Source organism: Elaeis guineensis, chromosome 4, assembly GCF_000442705.2.
Source record: "Elaeis guineensis isolate ETL-2024a chromosome 4, EG11, whole genome shotgun sequence".
Lineage (NCBI taxonomy): Eukaryota > Viridiplantae > Streptophyta > Magnoliopsida > Arecales > Arecaceae > Elaeis > Elaeis guineensis.
In genome coordinates this window covers 29,278,332-29,299,356 of record NC_025996.2, presented here as the reverse complement: position 1 = coordinate 29,299,356, position 21,025 = coordinate 29,278,332, and the positions used below count along the sequence as shown (strand labels likewise).

The window sequence follows — 21,025 nt, the reverse complement described above, 5'->3', positions numbered from 1 at the left end:
TATTGGCAGATAAATTTTTTAACTGAGAATTTCCGTATAATTACGTGAGAGAGAGAGAGAGGCACCAAGGCCGATACAAATATGCAATGAAATTCTAAGTCAGACCAGCATACCATGCCCGGCCCACCGGCGAGGAGTCCCAAAACTTGTGGCCTACTCAACAGGCAGACCGTGCTGAAGGTTAGGTTAACGAACGGTCATTTAAAGCCAATGGAGTAACTTTCTATGGCCCAAAATGCCCCTGTGACGCTCGCTCTTCCCGAAATACACCCCGTTTCACCCAGCCGGAAAAGAAACTTTTTAAGAATTATCCTTCCCGAGACCGGCGCCATAAAAACCCCGCCACCCCCATTTTACCCTCCATCCCAATTCTCGGTCGCTGTACATTGTTGGGAAGCGGAGAGGAAATCGTCGCCTCCCCCGGCACGAAAGGGGCGTCTTCTCCGATTCGCTACGCCGCTTGCTTTCAAAACCCTAGCTCTTCGAGGTAAGCCCCCGGCGCCCTAACTCGAGAGGGAATTTCTTCCCTCCATCGCCCTCTATTTCTTCTCTCTCTTTCTCTCTTCTTTCTGGTGAATTTATAGCGTAATGGTCAGGGCGACGAGGTGTCGTATGATCTCTTGTTGTCTGGATGGTTTCGAAATGATTAGGGTTTGTTTCTTACCCTTTTCTTGGAGTTTTGGACATGGTTTGTGGATCTAATGTGGTTGTTGGGTTGCTTTGTGTTGTGATGGGGTTGGATTGTAGGCGTCTTGTTTCTTGATCAAGCGGCATTTTGCTTTTCCCTTTCTTTTTTGCCCTCTCTTTTGAGAGACGGGGTTGGCTTATACTTGTGACTCTTTCTTCTTGTTTTTAATGTGTTCTTGGTGGTTACAAAGTACATGTAAAGCTTTAGAAAAAAAAAAAGAAGAAAAAAACAGTAGCGATCAACGAAGGAAAGATCGGGACTTTGCAAGAAGAAGAGCCACGTTCGGCTGCTGTCTTGATGCCATGAAAAATGTCGATTTGTTGGTGAATCATTAATTGAAACTGACAGAAGTTGAGGTTCCTACAAATTATATTTGCACTGCTGTTTCAGTTTTAACTAATATTCACAAATTAAATTTAAATAAAATGTACTTGCTAAATATTTGTATTCTTGCAATCAGTATTTTTCATTTGTTATTTAAATGTGCACCAATTATTTACAACTAGGCTTAGATAATATGTCCGTGCAAAGTATCCCAGTTATTGTCACGATCAACTTACATGTGGGGGAACCATAGACAATTTCAAATTTGGCAATTAAACACTAAATTTAATAATCCCTATGCTTGGTCTTCTTGCATAACTTGTAAGTCCTGCCATACTTAGTTGCACACCATATCTGGAAATTCATTGCCTTCAAAAATTGCGTTGCTGTACTCACAGAAACACAATAGAAGCTTTTTCAATGAAACCATGAATGAAATAATGTCTTCTCTTTGGTGCATTCTGTTGGTTGAGTGGTTCCATTCCTAGTATTTTGACTAAAGGTTTGGAACTCAATTTTGTTTCAGTTCTTGTCTCTTAGGTAGGGTATGCTTTTGGTAGTTTTGACAGTTTTGGTGGTGCCATATTGAGGACCGGAGTTACGATCAAAGAACCTAAATTGAAATCCAAAAATTGAAAAATGAAGATTAAATCAGGACAAGTTATTTCATGATATTTTCATGTACTTTAAGTTATCGAGGATTGTAATTAGTGTAATTTGATAATCGTAAGTTGGAACTAAGTGCATTGATTATTGAAGTTAAATGCATTAAATGTATAAAGGCTAGTATCATTATTTTCAAAACTTTTTATGCCAATTGTGCTATGACAAAGGATGATCAAATCTAAAATGAAAAGATCTGCATGGCAAAAATAGGGTAATTTAGATAAAAGATTCAGGGTGCATCTGACAAAATGCTGTTTGATCCAGGAGGATTAGAGAAAAGAGAGCATGGGAGGGCAGAGAGGGAGCGAGCCAGAACCTGCAATCTTCCTCAACATTTGCCTGCTCCCTCACTTTCTCCTCCTTGCCACTCTTCCTTCCCCCCCATTTTGCTGGATCTGGTGAGATGTTGCCAAACATGCCATTAAACTTCAAACATCTGCCCATGGAGTCAATGTACATAATCAAACTAAGAAAACCAAAACCTATGCATTAAAGTATGCTGCTTAGATGAATAGTTTAAGGGCAATATCAATTACTTTGACCAGGAACCAATCATAAGAAAACTCTCCAGTCAAAAAGAGATCTATCGAGCAACATCAATTACAATTATCAAGGATGCACCTAGATGGACATACATTGCAAATCCATTTGCTTAGAAAGAGTACATCAGCTTAAATTATACATTGAGCTAAGAAATAATAAAGGGCTGATTAAATCAAAAGAAAAATCAAATCTGGAGTTTCTGTTGTTTTACAGTCCAGCCATTTAGCAAAGTAGCCTGCTTTTAAACCAGACATGCTCATGCATTTTTAGATATCATGATGAGATCTGTAGCTTTTTTTTTTTTAAATTTTAATACTGAAGTTTTCGAGGCATGGATGTCCATGATGAAATTATTAAAGAGCATCACATAAGTGCATTGATGGTCCAAGTTGCTGCTCAGCCACTGTTTTAAAAAATATTTTGTACAAAAATTATGGTCATCTCAAGTAAAATTTCAGGCTTATGTATTTATTCTTCACATATCACAAAGACTTTAGATGATTGTGTGATTGAATAACCTTAATAAATTTGTGGTTTAATTTGACTGAAATTAGCTGAGATTCATGGAAACTGTAAATTTCAGATAGTTTTGGATTGGCTTGCCTGAAACTTGATACCCTGCTCTATGGCCAACCCATTAGATCAATAATTTCATGATTCGTCTGATACTTTTTGTAATCGTATGATAGGCTGGATCTGCTGTAACCCTGTCAGCCTGATTCACAAGTTTAGTCATTGTTTTTGGATAATGTATGCATCCATGTTCTTTTGAAAGATAATGACTTTTGAGGGGCTTGTACATTAATTTTTTTCCTCTTGACCTAATCTTTGAGTTATTATTTGCTTAATTTTGTTTTGTGTCTTTTGCATGGTTGATCATGTCCCATTATCGACCTGTTTGAGTGCATTGATAACCTTGCCTAAAATTTTTCTTATGGTTATTATTTCAACGAATTGCCTTTGGATTTTCTACTAAAAAGGAATTTTAGTGTTCCACTAATTTTGCCTTGCATTTTGAAATAGTTTACTGATCTTCTAATGCTTTAGCCTTTTGTGGGTTTAAATGTGCTATAATGGTTGTACTCAGGTAAATGTTTTTTTTTTTCCTTTTTTTTTTTATAAATTTTAAAGCTAGTGGGTGTTCTAGAAAGTTCTCGGAACCAACGATGCCCTGCAGATTTGTTGGTTATAATTTTAGATGGATGTTGAAAGATCAAGCTTGGGCTTTATATGTCCATCATGAATGTGCTTTTTGACACTCCAAAACTAGGAAATGGTAAATTCTTATCAAGCAGTATCTTCAAATTAATCTTCTCATGTCCCAACCATTATTTCTTTCCCAAAAGATGTAAAATTGAGGCCCTAAAAATGTTCATTATAAAGTTAGATACGAGGTTTCTTAATTATTTAGGTTGACCGAAGCAGTCACCTAAGCAACTTCCTTCCTAAGTACGATCACATTGTTTGCATGTCATTTAAGTGCCAAAACACTAATTTGTATCCAGTGTTTGTTAGATGGGTTTTGCCTCTCGCTTTTCTCTCTTTGTTTTTAAATAGTTACATGTCCCCTAGCAAGGTAATGTTTTTTACTCTCAGTAGCTCGAATTTTCTACCTAGGGTAACGCTTCACTTTAGAACCTTTCTGGAATCTTGAACTTTACCTGCTTTCTAAGCACTTGCTTAATAAAAATGTTTTTAAAATTTCCTCTTTCCCGCACATGCACCCGCTCCTGACTCTGACAAATTATTTTTTATACAATATTTGTCATTAGGCTGCTCTTTGTAATGCTCAACTCTTACTTCCATTAGTTGCTTTCATGCTTCAGCTGATGATTGGTTAACTACCATGCTGTATTGAGTTATGCAATGGTATTCCTTAAAAAAAAGAGTTATGCATTGAAATTACTCATGGTACTTTCTGCCATCTAATTTATATGATAGCTTCTTAGTGTTGTATTGCTTTTAATAAGTAACTAGATCAATGCCTTAATGAATTTTAAATATTTCTTACTTGCCTAAGTTGGAAAGAGAGTGCTCTATGCAATGTTTCTATTGTTGGTTTTGCTGTTGTTGTGAGAGGTGTACCTTTTGGATTTTCCGCTAGTTATTTCAATTACATGACTTATTGCAAAAGTCAAGGCTTTTGGAAGTATGTGGGCTTTTATTGTGCATTTCATGCCCAAGGGTGATGAACACAAAGGTGGAGTAACATATTGTTTTAACTTAGATAGTTTACCTTGGGAAGTTCTAATATTTAGATATGCATTCCTTATTTATGTTCTATGCACAGTCTTTTTCTTATTTTTTCTTTTATTGGTCATTAGTGAAGAATAAATGTTGGATTTGTAGGAAGCTTAATGGTGGGAGGTTATATAGGATGACGAGAGATTGAATGGAATGGTGTCTGTTCTCATAAAGGAGTAGTTTAACAAAGGAAAAATATAAAGATGGAGGGTCCTGAAACAGAACAACTGCAGCTGAAGAAAATGGAAGTTATAATATTAGAAGAACAACAAGAGCAGGAGGGTATGGCCAAGGAATGTAAAGAGGAGGAACTTTTTGAGGAGGGCCATAAAAGGGGAAGAGACGTTCATATCAAGAAGCATGAAGAAAAAAAGAACGATGAGTGTATAAAGGAGCATGAAGAAAAAAAGAAGGATATAGAAATGGAAAAACCATGGAACAGTGATGAAGATGTACGAAGCGACTCTTATGAGATGTTTGTTGATGATTTGGATAGTGAGCAGGCATCAACATCTGACAATGATGATGAATCAAATTCCGAGGTTAGTCATTTTTTGCAATCAGTTCCAAATTTTGAATGCAACAGCTTTATATTTACTCTTTGTAGCTCAAATATTCGAACTCATTATTTGTCCTGCTCCAAAGACTCTTTTTATGACCTCTCAATCAATTTCTTCAGTATGCATTAATATGATTGCTTTACTACGTTTATCCAAGTATTCATATTTATAAGTAACTCCATTGAGGTCGGAAGACAAGAACTTGACACTCCTTTTCTGACTTGTATATCATTAGAAAAACCCTGTTCTACCTATCGCATGAAACTATAATTAATCAAGAATGTGACTAGGAGGATAAGTCGATGAGCTAATTTTCAATTTTATGAGGCAATATATTTTAGAGAAGTGAAGGTATTGTACTATTCATCTCAGTTGATGGTTCTGTGAAAGACGCTCTAAAATCCCAATATATCAGAGATGCAATTGTTGAATCAGCCTAGAAGTCTCTCCTTGTTTTTATGCAGGACAAGTGTAAGGAGATATTAGAATGTCAATGGTTGAAATATCGTAAGGTCAGCATCGAGACATGATGGGATTGATCATTTTGCATGATTCTAGAGGTGTTTATACCAATCTTGAAGAATGTATAAACATGAGTTTGTAAGCTAGGATAAGAACCCAAGCCTTAATATGTTGTTTGAACCTAGTTTTTCTTATGTTTAAGATACCTAGCTGAAGAAATATTTAATAGCATATTGAAGGCATAGAAAAAGAAGTAAATAGAAAGCAGTTTAAACTTTAAAGATTTAAAATTAAGGATCAGGAAGAACAAGTGCTTTATTGGCCTATAAAACAATGGACCAATACATAAGTATCTTGCCTGGCAGCCTTATGTTAAGAGTCTTGAGAGTTCCATTACTCTCTCTTTTTCCTTATATTTCTAATTTTGAAACCTTTCTTGTGTTTTCTCTCATGTCAACTTGCTTAAGACTCACGACAACCTTTGACAAGGGGAAAAGTGCTGCCTATATTTGTGTACCACTGGTTCGATATTTAGTTGTTATCATGATGTTGAGGAAGTACCTTTAGGACATTTATGTCCTCACCTTGTATCATATGGTCAAGATCCCAGAATCTGTTTCTGCACAAGCCACATGTGACACATTTGGAAAAGAAATGAAATAAGAAAATAACTCACTAATTATCTTTAACTTTTATGTTTCAATTGAGGTAGATAATCTGACTATGAGGAGAAGAAGATAAATTGAATATAAAGTCAGATCTGGAAGTAAATTTGAATAGATAGAGAAGTTCTTAAAATAACATAGCAATAGAAAATAGAAAAGAAAATATATTAAAAATTGATAAAATGAAAAAAATATAGGAAATTATTCCAAAAAATAGATGTTAAATAACAAAATGGAAGCTTAAATAATAAAGTGAAAATAACAAATAGAATAATGAATTCAAAGAAAAGTAGACAAAGATGCAAAAACATATTACCAAAATACACAGTTGGGGTGGGGGTTGTGGTTGAGATAGAGAGATATAGAGGGAAAGGGGGACATCAGATGGGGTTTAGGTGGGGAGACATTGGAGACATGAGAGAGAAAAAAGGGAGAGAGGGGTGATGTGAGGAGATGTGGAGAGGCATGAGGGAGGAGGGGAATTTTGAAAAAAGAAACCTATTTAATTAGAGGACAAAGAGAGACACTGGAATTGGATGCAAGGTCCACAGTTATACTAGTTTCAGTATTTCTGCTGGTACCTGTCTTGTAGTGTTAGTACAGCTCGGTTGTTGGTACTGGCACTTGGTACATGGGGTCCATCAAATATCAGTTTGCTACTGGTATGAGACAGAATGCCTGGAATGGACCCGTACAGTCTCGTTCTGCAAACCATTATTGGATGAATTATCTTCTTTAAGGAGAGAAGATTGAATGGGAGAGGGAATCTGGGATTACGATGTTGGTGCTAGAGAGGAGAAAAGAGAAGAATTCTTTTGATCAAGACTTCGGTTATATTTGCATGATTATTCTGTAACGATACAGTAATGGAGTATAGCTTTTGTTAAAAGATAAGGGCAGCATGGAAATGAACTTTGATTGATAGAATCTTTTCTGCATACTTCTTCTCTCATTTTAAAATATGCTGTAAAATCATGTTTCAAGATTACCTACGTCAGTCCTTGCGATGTCTTCATCTAAGCTTGTGGATGAATACTTAAGCAAAATTGGGATTTCCCAAACAGTCCCATGTGATTGTACACAGCTTGTCCCATGTACCATTGGAGTGGAATGGAGAGGAAGGTTGAGAAGAGAGTCTTTCTTTTTGTGAAAACTTTCTAGAAGGCAGTTAAATACTTAATATCCACAATGCTATTTTGATCACCCATCGCTGTTGTCACAGGCATTGGTTCTTTTTAGTAATTATATTTCTTGATGGAGTCTTCTACACATATCTTCTTCATCTCCAAAGAGGGAGCTCTTACTTTGAAGGATATTCATGTTCACTCCATTTCGGGTTTGAAGCATCTGTCCTTTGCTTTCCTTCCACCTTGCGTATGACTAGGTCTTGGTATTTTGTGAAATAGTAAACTCCCATCAGACATATCTTGATATTTGGAAGCCATGCATATACTGTCATTTAGAACGTGACCTGTTATGCTATATGTTTATTTAGTGACGGTATTATTAGAATAGGAATTTGCAAAATGCCTCTATGAAGATCAGCATATGTTGTGCCGGCACTGGAACTAATATCGGTTACCTAGTTGTGCGGTATGGTATGGTTTCATGCTGTTCCAGGCTGTACCAACAAAGGCAGAGCTGGCGAGGGAGGGGGAGAGGGAGAAAGGGCGCGGGGGGGTGGGGGGGGGGGCGAGAGGCCAAGAGAGAGAAGGTTTTCGAGCCCCCATCTTTTCTACAGGTAGTGGCCACTTGAAACAGGGGTGCCCCTCATGAGGCAAGTTCCAAGACCGCGGTTGACTATGGTAGATAAGTGTGCTCAAATTATGCGTAAGATGTAGGAGCAAGTTCCAAAACATGGTTCTTGGAACCTCGAACAGCCACTGAGTTTAAAAGGTGCCAATTTCCTTTGAATGTTCTCAGCCCATCAGGATATACCAAGTCTCTTCCACTCTTGACCTGCATCCCAAATTCCTGTTTTGAACATTGTCATCTTCAAGCATTTTTAGGATGTATATATATGCATACATCACTGGTAAAATGAGGTTAATCGAAAATGCTGTGATGGAAATCCATTCATGAGGCAAAATTTTGATGGGTCAAATTCTATTTACCCCTTTTTTTGGCCTACTCTTGCATTGTATCTCATTGAACAGGATTCCATGAGCACCACATTTTGTTCCTTGGCATGTAATAATGGCTCTGGATTTTGTAAAGTGAACTAGATGACATGCTTTGCGACATTTTTTTTTTTTTTGACACGAAGGATTTGATGGTATGTTGAAACTTCGACCATTTTTGAGCTTCCATCTTATTTCCATTTGTTAAAATTTTGTATATAAAATTTTTGATGTTTGTGAAATAGTAACTTATTGCTCCCTTCAAGAGAGTTATTGTGGCGATGATTCTATCATGGGTTCTTTTGCCTCTTCAAATTCTCTGGCTACGTGCAGGGTTTTTGAATTTCAACCTTTAAGTTCCAGACAGCATCCATCAATTTCAAGCACTGGTATAGTTTTCTTGTATGAGTTATAAGGTGGCGAAACTGTTTGTGCAGGTGCCTTTAACTGATGCAGAAGTTGAAGAACTTATCGCGGAGTTTCTTGAAGTTGAGAGTAAGGTATCTTTCTTCTGCTCTTGGTCCTTTGATTTGCCCTTTAGTCTTCTGTTCAGTAAAAGTCACTTTTTCCTATTTCTACTTCTGTTCTAATCTTTAGGCAGCAGAGGCACAAGAGTCACTTGAGAAAGAGTCACTTGCCCGAGTGGAAAGTGAAGTAAGAGCGGAGCTAGCTGAGAATCTTCATGGGGATGCAGTTAGGGCTTTTTGTTTTTTTGTTTTTTGGTTCCTGTCTTCTTGTTAAACATTCTATTGCCTCATATAAATTCTAATATTTTCTTGCTTTCCTGTTTCCCTATTCATAGCTGGAAATGGCTATTTCAACTGAAATGAAAACATTCAGAGAAGAATGGGAGGCTGTTCTTGATGATTTAGAGACTCGAAGTGCTCTCTTGTCGGTAAATTTTCTTGCCTAACGCTTTAAGATTTTGTAGGATCATAACATATGGACATGCCATTATTACATTATATATGTGCATATGAGTTCATGTGACTGTGTTTTTATGGGTATGTATTTAGGGTTGTTGGATCATGTAACATATGGACCTGCCTTTGTTTATATATGCATGCAGGCATCCATGCATATACGTGTGAATGGATGGATGCATGCATATTTGTATGGATTCATGTGTCTATGTATGGATGCTTGTGTGCATGCATGTAGAATTTTGTTTATTTTGGTAATAAGACTACCAAACTTGAACTAGTAGTGAGGTTGGGTGTTTGAAAGATTTCTTGATTCTCAAGTAATTTAGCATCTCTAGTTGCGCCCCTCAAGCTCCCACTCATCTGTCATCTTCTAGCGGGCTGCAGATGGATTCTGGGAGGGGGGACCCTGTGACACTCGTAAACTCAATGAAATTCCTATCATCAGCTATCTATGGCACTAATACTATAGATCTAGTGCCCACAACCCCCCATCCCAGTTTGAGACTACATAATTCATTTATTGTTAGGTTAATGATGTAAAATTTTTGGAGTTTTCAACTTATTTTATGGACCACCGAGAATTCATGATTATCATGAACATTAGTAATTAATCTTGTTAATTTTTAAATGACCAATGTTTAGTTTGTCTTATCTCACATATTTTGGATCAAGGATTTGAGTCCTAGTGGGATGTCTTGCGGGATGTCGGGATGGAGCTACATCTCAAATGTTAGGATGAGACTGCCAACCATCATGCAAGCACCCTGATCGGCATGTCCTGGGACATCTTTGGAAACTGTGGCATGTGTCAAGATTGGGTGGGACTGTGGCATGACCTGTTCCATGGAAAACTGAGACAGCCACGTCCTATAGGATTTGAATCATTATTTGGATTGTGCTTGAAATAGGATTTGAATCATTATTTGGATTGTGCTTGAAATCAGTCCTCTGGCTATATAATTTCTGTCTTACATATGGATGTAGTTCTGTATACCAAATCATTCCTTCTTTCCTCTTTATCTATTCTCTTTCCAAGTCCCAAGGATCCTTCAATGGTTCTTCTTCCACTTATGAACTTAAACCTAGTAACCGATAATGTGGAAGTGGGACTTACCCCCTTTTGGTTGAAGTTATTTTGTCTATGAATCTGATATTAATTCATAAATGTTAGGATTAGCTGTGCCAATTAGTCATCTATGTCATCAAATGTCCGTAAATAATAGATTTAATTATTAAGTGATCACATACTCTCATACATCCTGTATGCGAATCTGATTTTAATTCGTACAAGTTGGGACTAGGCATGCTAGTTAGTCATACGTGTCATCAAATGTTAGTAAATAATAGATTTATTTATAAATTGATCCCCATATTCTTGTATATATTGGCACTAGGTGCTTAGATATTCCAGATAGTCTATGAAGTGGCCACCTAGGTTTTAGTTCATAAAGAATATGTGGCTCTTAGTATCATTTTCTGCTTCCTTGCTTTATACTATGCTTACTCTTGTGACTAAAATGAACTTATTTTAAAGGAATTGGGAGTGAAAATGACATAAGTTATCAGCTGCCTTGTCGCATGTATCCTATTTCTCAAATTTGGTGATGCTTCCCTCATCGGAATCTAGCTCAATGAGCAATCCTCCACAGCGGGCTATGCCAAAATTAGTCAAAACTTCTTATATCAATAACTTGTTATAATGCACATGGAACTCGAGAACTTGTGGCAACAAAAGGTATTTGTAGGTTCTTGGTTGGCTTGAACATGAGGGTGAGCCTTGGTGTGGTGTGGTAAGATTGCTCCATTATCACCTAGCTGTCATGGGCTTGAAACATGGAAACTTTCTCCCTGCATACGAGGATAAGGATGTGTCCATCTGAACCCTCCCAGATTCTGCAATGGTAGGAGCCTTGTTCATTGGGCTGCTATTTGTTTGGTTGGCTTGAACCTCATTGATAACATCACAAATTATCATTTCTGCTCAGTGTCAAAGTTTTTTGGCATGTTAAAATGCTTCAATGGCTGCCAATGTGGTAGTAGGACTACTTTAATTTCATATTGTTACTGAGGATGGTGGGCTATGTTTTGGTGGTCATCATTCAACAGGAGCCTTTGACAAAGGTTGAAGAATCTGGAAATGCATTCTTTTTTTTGGTCAATCATTCTATTGATACTTGTAATCTTCATGGAAGCTTTTTTGGCCTAATCTGTTCTTCTGTTCTTATGGTGTACTGGAATTAGATCTTAAGGTGTCTCTTTTATATTCTATCATTAGGAATGTGGTGGTCTTTGGAAGAAAGTCTGCAAACATTGGTTATCATGTTTGTCTGATGTAATCATAGCTGAAAAATGCGGATTGTCATTTTTTTTCTTTTTTTTTTTTGGGCTCATGCTTATGCTTCTATTTCATCAAATTAGAGGAGCTAGACATTATTCATAGAGATTTTTTTTTTTTTAAAAGTGAATCCTTGGTTTTCTTCTCAACTGTTGCTATTTTAAAAATGTTATATTACTTTTTAATCTAGAGTTCTTTCCCAGTGAATCACCTTAACCATGATCATTTTGATTGGAAAAAGCCTTACTGTGTTCGAATGTAAAGCATCCAAGGAAAATTAATTGCATGAGAAAACTCACAATAAAAATCATATATTAGATTTGGGGTAATGGCCCTGATATCTTCTTTTTTGGTGTTGTAAGAACATTGTACTTGATGATTAGATCACACTGAGATGCATTTTAAATGTGGCATATTGAATTCTATTGGCAAACTACGAGCCATATTTGCTGTTGTTATCTCTCTTAGATGAGTTTGTTAAGTTGACCCCAAAATGCTTATGTTCTTACAATACTTTGTGTTGTTATGTATCAGAATGTAGAAAAAAATTGTAAATTATAACTTTTTTGTATGATATGCCTTTGTGACAGGAACAACTTGATGGGGCAGGCATTGAGCTTTCCAGTCTTTACAAATATATTGAAAGTCAAGTTCCTAATGGGTGTTGTACAGAAGCTTGGAAGAAAAGGGCTCACTGGGTAGGCTCTCAGGTCACAAATGAAGTTAACCAATCAATTAGAGAAGCTGAAGAATACCTTCAATCCTGTCGACCTGTAAGGAGGTATGATACAGGGCCTGTTTGGTATCGCTTTTTTTTTTCCTGTTTTCAGAAATTCAACAAGAGAATGAACTAGACTGAAAAACATGTACGTTGAAACACTTTTGGTTTGCAAATTGTTTGTAAAATCTTTAGAGCTTTTAGTTGTGTTTTTAGAAAGAGTGAAAGTAAAACCAAGAAATATTTAAAGTTTGCTCCACGGCTATCTTCAACATCAATCTCCATAAGGTATTCCAGTAATCTGTCGAGAGAAAACACTAAAACAAGAATACCAAACACAACTTAGTTTTTAACTACTTTTTTGTACTTTTATTATTGTTGTTGTTGTTTCTGTTGTTATTTTGGATTGTTTGATATTCATTGGCCAAATGTTTCTGTTATTTTACTAGACGACATGGTCGGCTGTTGGAAGAAGGTGCTAGTGGCTTTCTAGAAAGAACACTATCCATCAAAGATAAGGACAATCTTGCAGTAAATTCTGAGAAAGATTGGAGTAAGTTTGATGAGCTTATTCAATCTCATGGCTGCTCGGGAAGTACTTCGTTTGGTAGCAAGAATTGGGCATCTGTTTACCTTGCCAGTACTCCCCAGCAAGCTGCAGAATTGGGCCTCAAGTTGCCTGGAGTTGATGAGGTAGCATTCCTTTTTCAAAAATTTCATTCTTAATTTTTTTTTTTACTCTTGCTTGTTGCAATTCATTGACTGTTTCATTAGCGTCGAACTCACTGACCGATGTGATGCTTTGTAACCAACTCGCATTTGTTGTTTATTTGTTGCATATATTCTACCTTCGCTTTGCATTTACGATTTTTATTATGAATGTTCTGACCTATTTGCAAGCACGATTTTTTCTTCATTTATTAGGTAGCATTCTTGTGATGAAAGTTCAGTCATCCGTATCCTCATTTCTCGCACCATATCTGCTATCAGTAGGGTGTTTTTTTGGATTTTGATCTTTGGAATTGCTTCTGTGCATATGAGTTGGACCAAAACTATGCTATTTTTCCTGCATTGGCCCATTTAATCCGAACTTTGCAATCAGATTATTTATATCTTAGAGCATGTATGTGTAGAGCATGCTAATTGTTTTATAGATACAGAAACCAAGCTTGAATCCTTGCCTATCTAGGTTTCTGTAAAATTGACATTGCACAAGCATGCATGTGAAAGTAAATTAGTTTCATCAAAGATCTGCAATCTCAGTTTTAGGGACTGTCACTGTTTATAATGACATGAGCTGAAACCAGTCGATACAGGTCGGTACAATATGATACCCCCAGGTTTTGAACGGGTATCAGGCGATTCTGCTTGGTTCGCACTAGTAGGACTGGGTAGACTCATATATCGAACTGAACCTTGGTATTGTACGTACTTTACTGGTATAATATGATATGGCCATACGGGTTGGTATAGGGCAGTACAACAGAAATTGGTTGCCCAGTTATACTATATGAGCATGCGTTGTTTGAGAATAACCTTAAATTGCATCTTAATGAATCATGTGATGCATTTATAGCTTCTACTGAAGGTATGCATTAATCCCAGTTTGTGGTAAGGACGGATGGCTTCTATTTCTAAGGAGTGGAAAAGTTTTGAACCAGGTTTGCCATACCATAACAAACCAGGCAGTAGATGGCATACCGTATTGTATCGGTTTGGTACTGGCATGCAGTACAGGGGGTGTATTGACGCTTGATACACCAAATTGGCCACGTACCAACATAGTAACAGGTTGGCATCCGTACGGGGCCAGTACCGAGATGGTAAATCTTCTGTTGAATGTAAACTTAGAAAGTACCATCTACCAACTACTTGCTTAAATGATGACAATCTAAGGGACATTGATGAAGTCATAATTTGAATAAGGAGCTGTTTGGTTCCCTTGAAAAGACTTCCCTGCCAGTTGAAATGACGCAGGCAGGCTTTCAGGCATGCCTTTTGTATCATTTGGTTGCTTGGAAGCGCTTGACTTATAGCAGGTGGAGTCGGTCATGGTAGTTTTGCAGAAAATGGCTCATAGCTAACATGTCTTCGAGTCAAAATGCAGGTAGTTAACAGGTGGATGAGAAACTTGTTACAGGCCCACCGTCCGCCCTGGATAATTCTTCTGAATTGTTGAACCTGGTCATTCCTGCAATCTCGACTTGTATCTCACTGATATGCCGTGATTGGTCTTATGGGCTGGAAATTCTGCAACTGCAACTGCAGGCATCCAAACCAATAATTGTAATTTCTACAACTGCAATTATACACAGCCAAGTATTCTAGATCCTGATTACAAAACTATCATCTTGAAAACATTAAAAGAAAAACTTTATCTGGGATGTTGATCTTTGCACTCTTCATTGCGAAACTAGTTGGCACTTGATCCTGCAGTAGGACCAAGACTGTTATCTGTACATAGTGGAAACAATTTATGGTTATTAATAATGTTTGCATATATTTTTATTAAGATAAAATATGCTTAAGTTCTTTTTGAAGTTGCTTGTACATGAGTGATAGATATTTTTTTCAGGCATCTTATGCATGATGAAGTCTTTTCAAGAATATGTATAGTTGTTACTCAGAGATCGTATAAAGTAAATCCAGATAGTTGGGACAAATTTGGATGGTTATGGTTATGTTAATGTTTGATTTGTCAAGTGAATGTATTTGGTCCTTCAATGACAGTCATAGCTGAATGTAATCCCTGTTGTGTTATTTGAATATAGTGAAAGTTGAAAGGCTCTAGTTTGGGTTCTTGCAATCATGCATGCTTCTGGTGTTGATGTAATCCATGATGCATAGTGTGGACCAACGTATCTCTAAAATTTGATCGAGCTCTGCTGACTGAATCTGGTTTTGAGCTTTACACAGTTCAGGATTGGAATATCCTAATTGTGGTTTCTGTTGGATCATAGGTTTCATATGGTCATATATTTGCATATACAAAAATATGGGGGAACTCCATTTTTTAAATTGCATGGGCTTTTTTGTCTTGTAAAATGACTTATTAATTGAGCTTTGAATTTCTAAGAGAAATAAAAGAAGCATCGGGTTTTAGACTAAAATGCAGAGAGAATTTCACATCTCCTAGCATTTTACTCCAAACGTTTACTTTTTTTTCTTTTTCCCCCTGTAAGTTTCTCCTCATATTTAAATTGAATTTGTTTGTTTGAGTAATGTTTATTGGATTGTAATGCACAATCTACTGTAGGCTTTATTTTGTTTCTGCTTGAATTTATTATTAGGCATACATGTAAGCTTCAACTAACGATGAAGAAGAAATTTGCATTGTGCCTTATGAAGTTAGATTTTCATAGGAAAGAAGGTGATAAATTATGTTGGGATAAGTAATTCTTCAATTTATTAGTTGTTTATCTTTTTCCATGGTTCCCTGTGCCTACCTGTATTCAAGATTCTTAATTAGATTTCGGATATTGTGTGTACTTTTATCGTATCATATTAGCGGACAAGATTTGTCTTTTGGAAGGCTATATTTGGTTTCACAGTAGTTGAACCTTATCTGCTGATCATCTGATGTTCAATTTAATGAATTATCACTGTTTTTTATTAAAATTACAAGAATACAAAACAAACAATATGCAATGCAATTAACATCCTTCATTGATTATGGTATATTTGGAACCTTAATAAGTTTGGTTTTGCTTTGAGTTAATTTGTGCTTTTTGAGTAGCCTCATCTTTTGAGTGATTTTAATACAAAAGCTTATCCTATATTTTTTCTTCTGATTTTATTCTGACTAAACTCCATGTCATTAATGCTTTTGATATCAATTACTTTATCTTTCTGGTTTTCCCTATTCTGTGCTTCTGAACTATATTAGAGTTGGTTAATTAAATCTTGTTCTATTGTGCTTACAGCACTGGTTTGTAAATATGGAAATATTTTTGTTGTGATATTCCCAGGTAGAGGAGATTGGCGAAATTGAGGGCAATATTAATGATCCTCTCTATGCTGCTGCGATTGCGAATGAAAAGGAAATTGAGCTCTCTGAAGAACAAAGGAGAAAGTATAGAAAGGTTGGCGGGCTGTAGTCTTCGTGTTATTTGAATATGCATGTTGATATTGTTCTGAGCTTGATTATCTAAATGGTTCAAAGTTTTGTTGGTCTGTATACGCCTTTTTTTCATGGCTAAAGATAGAAGTTTTTCTTTTTGCAGTTTATTGAAAAGGAGTGAATGAGTTTTTTCTTTTAGTGTATGTGTTCATTTTGTCCCTTATTGTGACTGATTTTCAGAGAATATGTTGAGATGCTTTACAAGTACTCATAGTAGTCTTAGGCTTATTTTATATAGACTTGGTTTCTTGTACCTGGTGAGGGTCCATGTCCAAGCATCAGATCCTTACAATGTCCTGGAGTTTCTTCTTGAGGAGTTGTGTCGAGTGACATACCAGTGTCTGCATTTTTGTTTTGGGCATGGGTATAAACTGAAGGATTTGGGTAATGCAGGTTATATAGGAATATGACACTAGTTATTCACATGTGCAATGCATGAGTTTTTTAAGAGGCAGAGCTTTTGTTTAACGGTTTTGATCCTGTTAACCTGTGAAATGTTTTCACCATATGATTTTTTGTTCCTCTCTTAAGTCTGTTCCTGTAAACACTGTACTTGCTTCTCTCTCAAAATCAGCTAGAGAGAGAGAGAACCAAGAAGGATACAGTCAGGAAGAGACTTTGATATCCACACAGCTCATACTTCCGGACTTGATGTGTAAATGGCTACTGTTACACACACTGATAGTGATTCATTCTACACGCTGGCACTTTTCTAGCTGTTTTAATGAAAGCAAGAAGCATTTTAAGTGCATTTACAATAATGGGTGTATATTTGTTCATCTTTCAGTACCATACAATGGATGAGGCTATAAGTGGGAAAAGAAAAGGGCTTATGTGAGGTCTGCTTAGGGCATGTTTGGTTTTGGATCTACCTTTTAAGAAGTTCTTCTTACAAAAGGAGAAAAAGTTAGGTTTTCTAGCCTCTTCTGAGACTCTTTTTTGACCTTTTCTTCTTAAAAGAGCACTTTTTTAAATAATTCTGATTTCTGAACATTCATAATTTTTTTTTCCCAGGAAGCGCTTTTTGACACTTTCTTTTTGAGGAACACCAAACACACCCTAAACCTGTCCCCATACCCACCTGCTGGTCCTTTTAGGTGTTTGTTTGTTTTATGTATCAATTCTTTTGAGTACATTGGTTAAGGAACGGCAAGGTTGCTCTATTATGACCTTTGTGTCATGGGTATGAAACATGGTAAAAGCCTCTCTGTATATTGTTGAAAGGCTGTGTGCATTTGTCTCTCCTCAATTAAGGAACTAGGTAAGAATATGCCATATTTTTTGTCATTATTTTCTATCATGTTTTAGAAATCAAATAAAATATTATTATAAAAGTGCTTCAAAATATTTTTTTTGTATGCTAAGGGAGTGATAACTAGGAAGGTTATATTAAAATTTTAGAACCATGGTCCCTTAAATAGAAAAACTGTGCCCATTTAGCAATGTCTTATCCTTTTTGCCTAACTTTTTTTTTTGGGGGGTGGGGGGGGGAGTCAAGTGACTTCTTTGCTTAATTATGAATTATTTTAATAGTGAGGAGAATGTTAAGGATTGGATCTCGTATTGTCATCTTGAGCATCAAAACCAAGATCGCCGACTCAGAGCTGGATCCCATTCCGGCCAGCCGGCTGGCGGAATGAGTCGGTATGTCTCCGTATTGGATCATATTGGGCCCGAATTGACACAAAAATGGGGGATGAACCCGAGAGGAAAAGAGCGAGAAAGAGAGATGGGGTAGGGAGGGAGAGGGAGTGAAGGAATGGATGGTTGATGGAGATGCCTGTGATGGCCATCGAAGGGTTGTGGAGGTGGCTAGAGGGCCGCCGAGGCCTCTCGTGCTTCACGGTTTTTTGTGAGAGAAATTGAGAAGAGAGAGAGATAGAGAATGAGGGGGAGGGGAAGGTGGTGTGGAGGTCGTTGGAGGGTCGCTAGGTGGCTGCCATGGCTGTCAGGTGGGCAAACCAACCTGCGGCCACAATGGGTTCGAAATATGGTCTTCGTCTCTATTTCGTAGTTTTTTTTTTTTTTTTTTAACCTGGTACACAGTGAAGCAGGCAATGTGTTTGCCAGCTTTACTTAAAAAATTTGACGAAACAGTGAAGTCCGCAATGGGTTTGCTGGCTTCATTTAAGTGAAGGCGGCACTGTGTCGGATTTTTTTTAAAAAAGATCTGACGAAACAGAAACGAAGCTCCTATTTCGAACTTACGGCGGCCCTTCAGCGGTTTCCCTACCACCTTCCCCTCCCTACTCTCCCTCCCTTTTCCTCTCTCTCTCTCTCTTCTTAGTCTCTCGCGGAGGATCGTGGAGACCTAGAGTCTCAACGGCCCTTGGGCGGCCTTGGCGGGCCACCGCAGGCCACTACCGGCCTTCTTTTCTTCTTTCCTCCCCTCTCCTCTCTTCTCTTTCTCTCTTCCTCTATTTCCTTCCCCCAGCTTCGTTTTTGCCCGTGTTGTGAATCGCGGGTTAGTCACTGGTACGGTTCAGAACGTCCTAATCCGTCTTGTTCGGGCTGGTTCGGCAAACATTGTTCTAGACAACGGTCCTATATGCTATATCATTTTAGCTGAGCTCAACTGTTGAAGAGGGACAGTTTGCAAATTGTGTTGTTTCCTTATTTTAGTTGCCACGCCAGGGAATGCATTATTATTCATCGTTCTTTAGTGGAAAAAAAGAACTCTATTCTTTGTTCTCATAACATGTATTCTTTAGGAGGCCAATTTCCAAGAGATTTAATTTCTCATGTTTCTTAAGTTGTGCATCTTTTAGTTTGTGATGGAATTTTTTGTCCTTAAGGTTGTGAGTCACATAATTATCTTTTTTCCTTAACCCTCTTGTCTTGCAATATCGTTTAAGTGGAGTCTGGCAGATAATTCAGCCATGGGATGTGAAAATTTGGTAGGAATGGTTGTAGGGAAAAAGTGGCGTGGAGATTATGCTATTCTTTATGTCATTGATCATAGCAAGAAACAATGTTATTGCTTGTCCATAATATTATCATTAGTTCTAGAGGGTATTCATGTTCTTAAGGCAAAGCTTGGAAAGCTGTTAGGACAATTGGAAATTATATGGTTGCTCCACTGAGTAATGGAGTAATAGGAAGACATGATTGTAAGTTATGAAGTAATGCTTAGGCTTCCAAATTGGCACTAGTATCTTGGGATGTCTTAGCGCCAAACTGCCCGTTCAATTTTGCTTGTTGTCCAGCTTACTAGCTGTTTCTGTTTCATGGCAAACTTCTCTTGCCTACAGTTCTGTAGCCGGAAATCTGCTACCCTTTTCAGGAGTGTGCTTATGAGGCTTTGGGCTGGTCAGAAGGGTGGTCATAGAATGTTCATAGGCTTCAGCAGTAATGTACTTTGATCTATAAACCGAACCTAGTGTGGATTGGATAAAGCTTTCTGATTAAGGTCATCTGATGTTGTTCTACGTTGGAACTTGGAATACTTATTGGATGAAGCTTTTGAGTTTTTAGGTTAGCATATATGTGGTGAAAAAGATGGACCTGAAGATTAAGTTGGCCAGAGTGCATTTTAATTGCCATTTTGTTTGAATTACCTTCTGGTGCTGTGCAACTTCAGCTTCAGGCTGCCCCATGAGATATCATAGATTCTATATTCTTTTTTCTTCATAATTTTGCAATAGCTGGCTTTTCTATTATTACTTGGCATTGGAAGTAGGTGCCCCGCTTCATGCTTGCTAGTTATCCAAATATATTAATTGTCCATGGTGCATGCTCTGATATGACTGCTGAGATATTTAATCTATGTTGCTATCAACAGGTAAGAGAAGAAGATGATGTACAAATAACGATGAAACTGCAACGTCATTTGAAGAGAAGGAGAAACAAGAATATTCAGGTAGATGTCTTTCTTGTGATCATTATATATTGCTTTCCTATAAGTATTTGAGTGGGCAACATTGACTTGATAAAAATTGGACCTGTTTCAGAGCTCCACCATTATATTAATATTATATCTGTTTGATCTACATGGAGTATTTATGCTTGCTATGCAGTTGGGAAATATGAATTATGCATTATTTGTTTGAAGTTATGTTATGCAAGTTTTAAACCTGACTGTTGTTATATCGCAGGAATCTATTGAGAAAGATGTCCCAGATGGTTCTTCCTTGTCAAACGAGTGTCCTCAGCCAGTTTCTGAGAAGCCAAGCTTATCCGAAAATAGTGTTGCCAATGTTGATGGTACCGATATTTTTATTCAAAATTTGGAATCTCAAGCTGTTATTTCTAATGGAAGTAAAAATGAAAAGTTGATGTTTAATGGCACTTGGAAGCGTTCACATGAAAATGAAGATGCTGCCATTGACAATAAAAGGAGTCGAACTGTTATAATAGACAGTGATGATGAAGTGCAGGAGTTGGACAGCAAATCTGTTTCTCATGCACCAAGTAGGGAGCAAGATTCACCTTCGCATGTTAGGAAAGAGGTTGACATTATAGATGTTGATGTCCTACCTTCTCCCTGTCCAAAAGACATTTCCAGAAATTTTCGCTGTACTGCATGTTCTGATGTATTGAAAGCTTCTGAAGTGCACAGGCATCCACTCTTGGATGTCATAATCTGTGGTAACTGCAAATTTCTGGTGGTGGAGAAAAGGCGACTTGAGGTAAAGGCATTTTACATTTTTGATTT

At 37.2% G+C, this 21,025-nt stretch overlaps 1 protein-coding gene across 1 annotated transcript in view; it reads left to right on the top strand.

Annotated features, from left to right (window-relative positions):
- Positions 1–300: 300 nt before the first annotated feature.
- Positions 301–21,025, top strand: part of LOC105043153 (protein CHROMATIN REMODELING 20) — a 46,850-nt gene continuing 26,125 nt past the window's right edge. The window contains exons 1-10 of the mRNA XM_010920586.4: positions 301–487; positions 4,571–5,007; positions 8,710–8,772; positions 8,870–8,965; positions 9,075–9,167; positions 12,124–12,314; positions 12,701–12,944; positions 16,220–16,333; positions 20,153–20,230; positions 20,466–20,999. Coding sequence (XP_010918888.2) covers positions 4,669–5,007; positions 8,710–8,772; positions 8,870–8,965; positions 9,075–9,167; positions 12,124–12,314; positions 12,701–12,944; positions 16,220–16,333; positions 20,153–20,230; positions 20,466–20,999 — 1,752 coding nt within the window. The 5' untranslated portion in view covers positions 301–487; positions 4,571–4,668. The remainder of the gene's footprint in view (positions 488–4,570; positions 5,008–8,709; positions 8,773–8,869; positions 8,966–9,074; positions 9,168–12,123; positions 12,315–12,700; positions 12,945–16,219; positions 16,334–20,152; positions 20,231–20,465; positions 21,000–21,025) is intronic.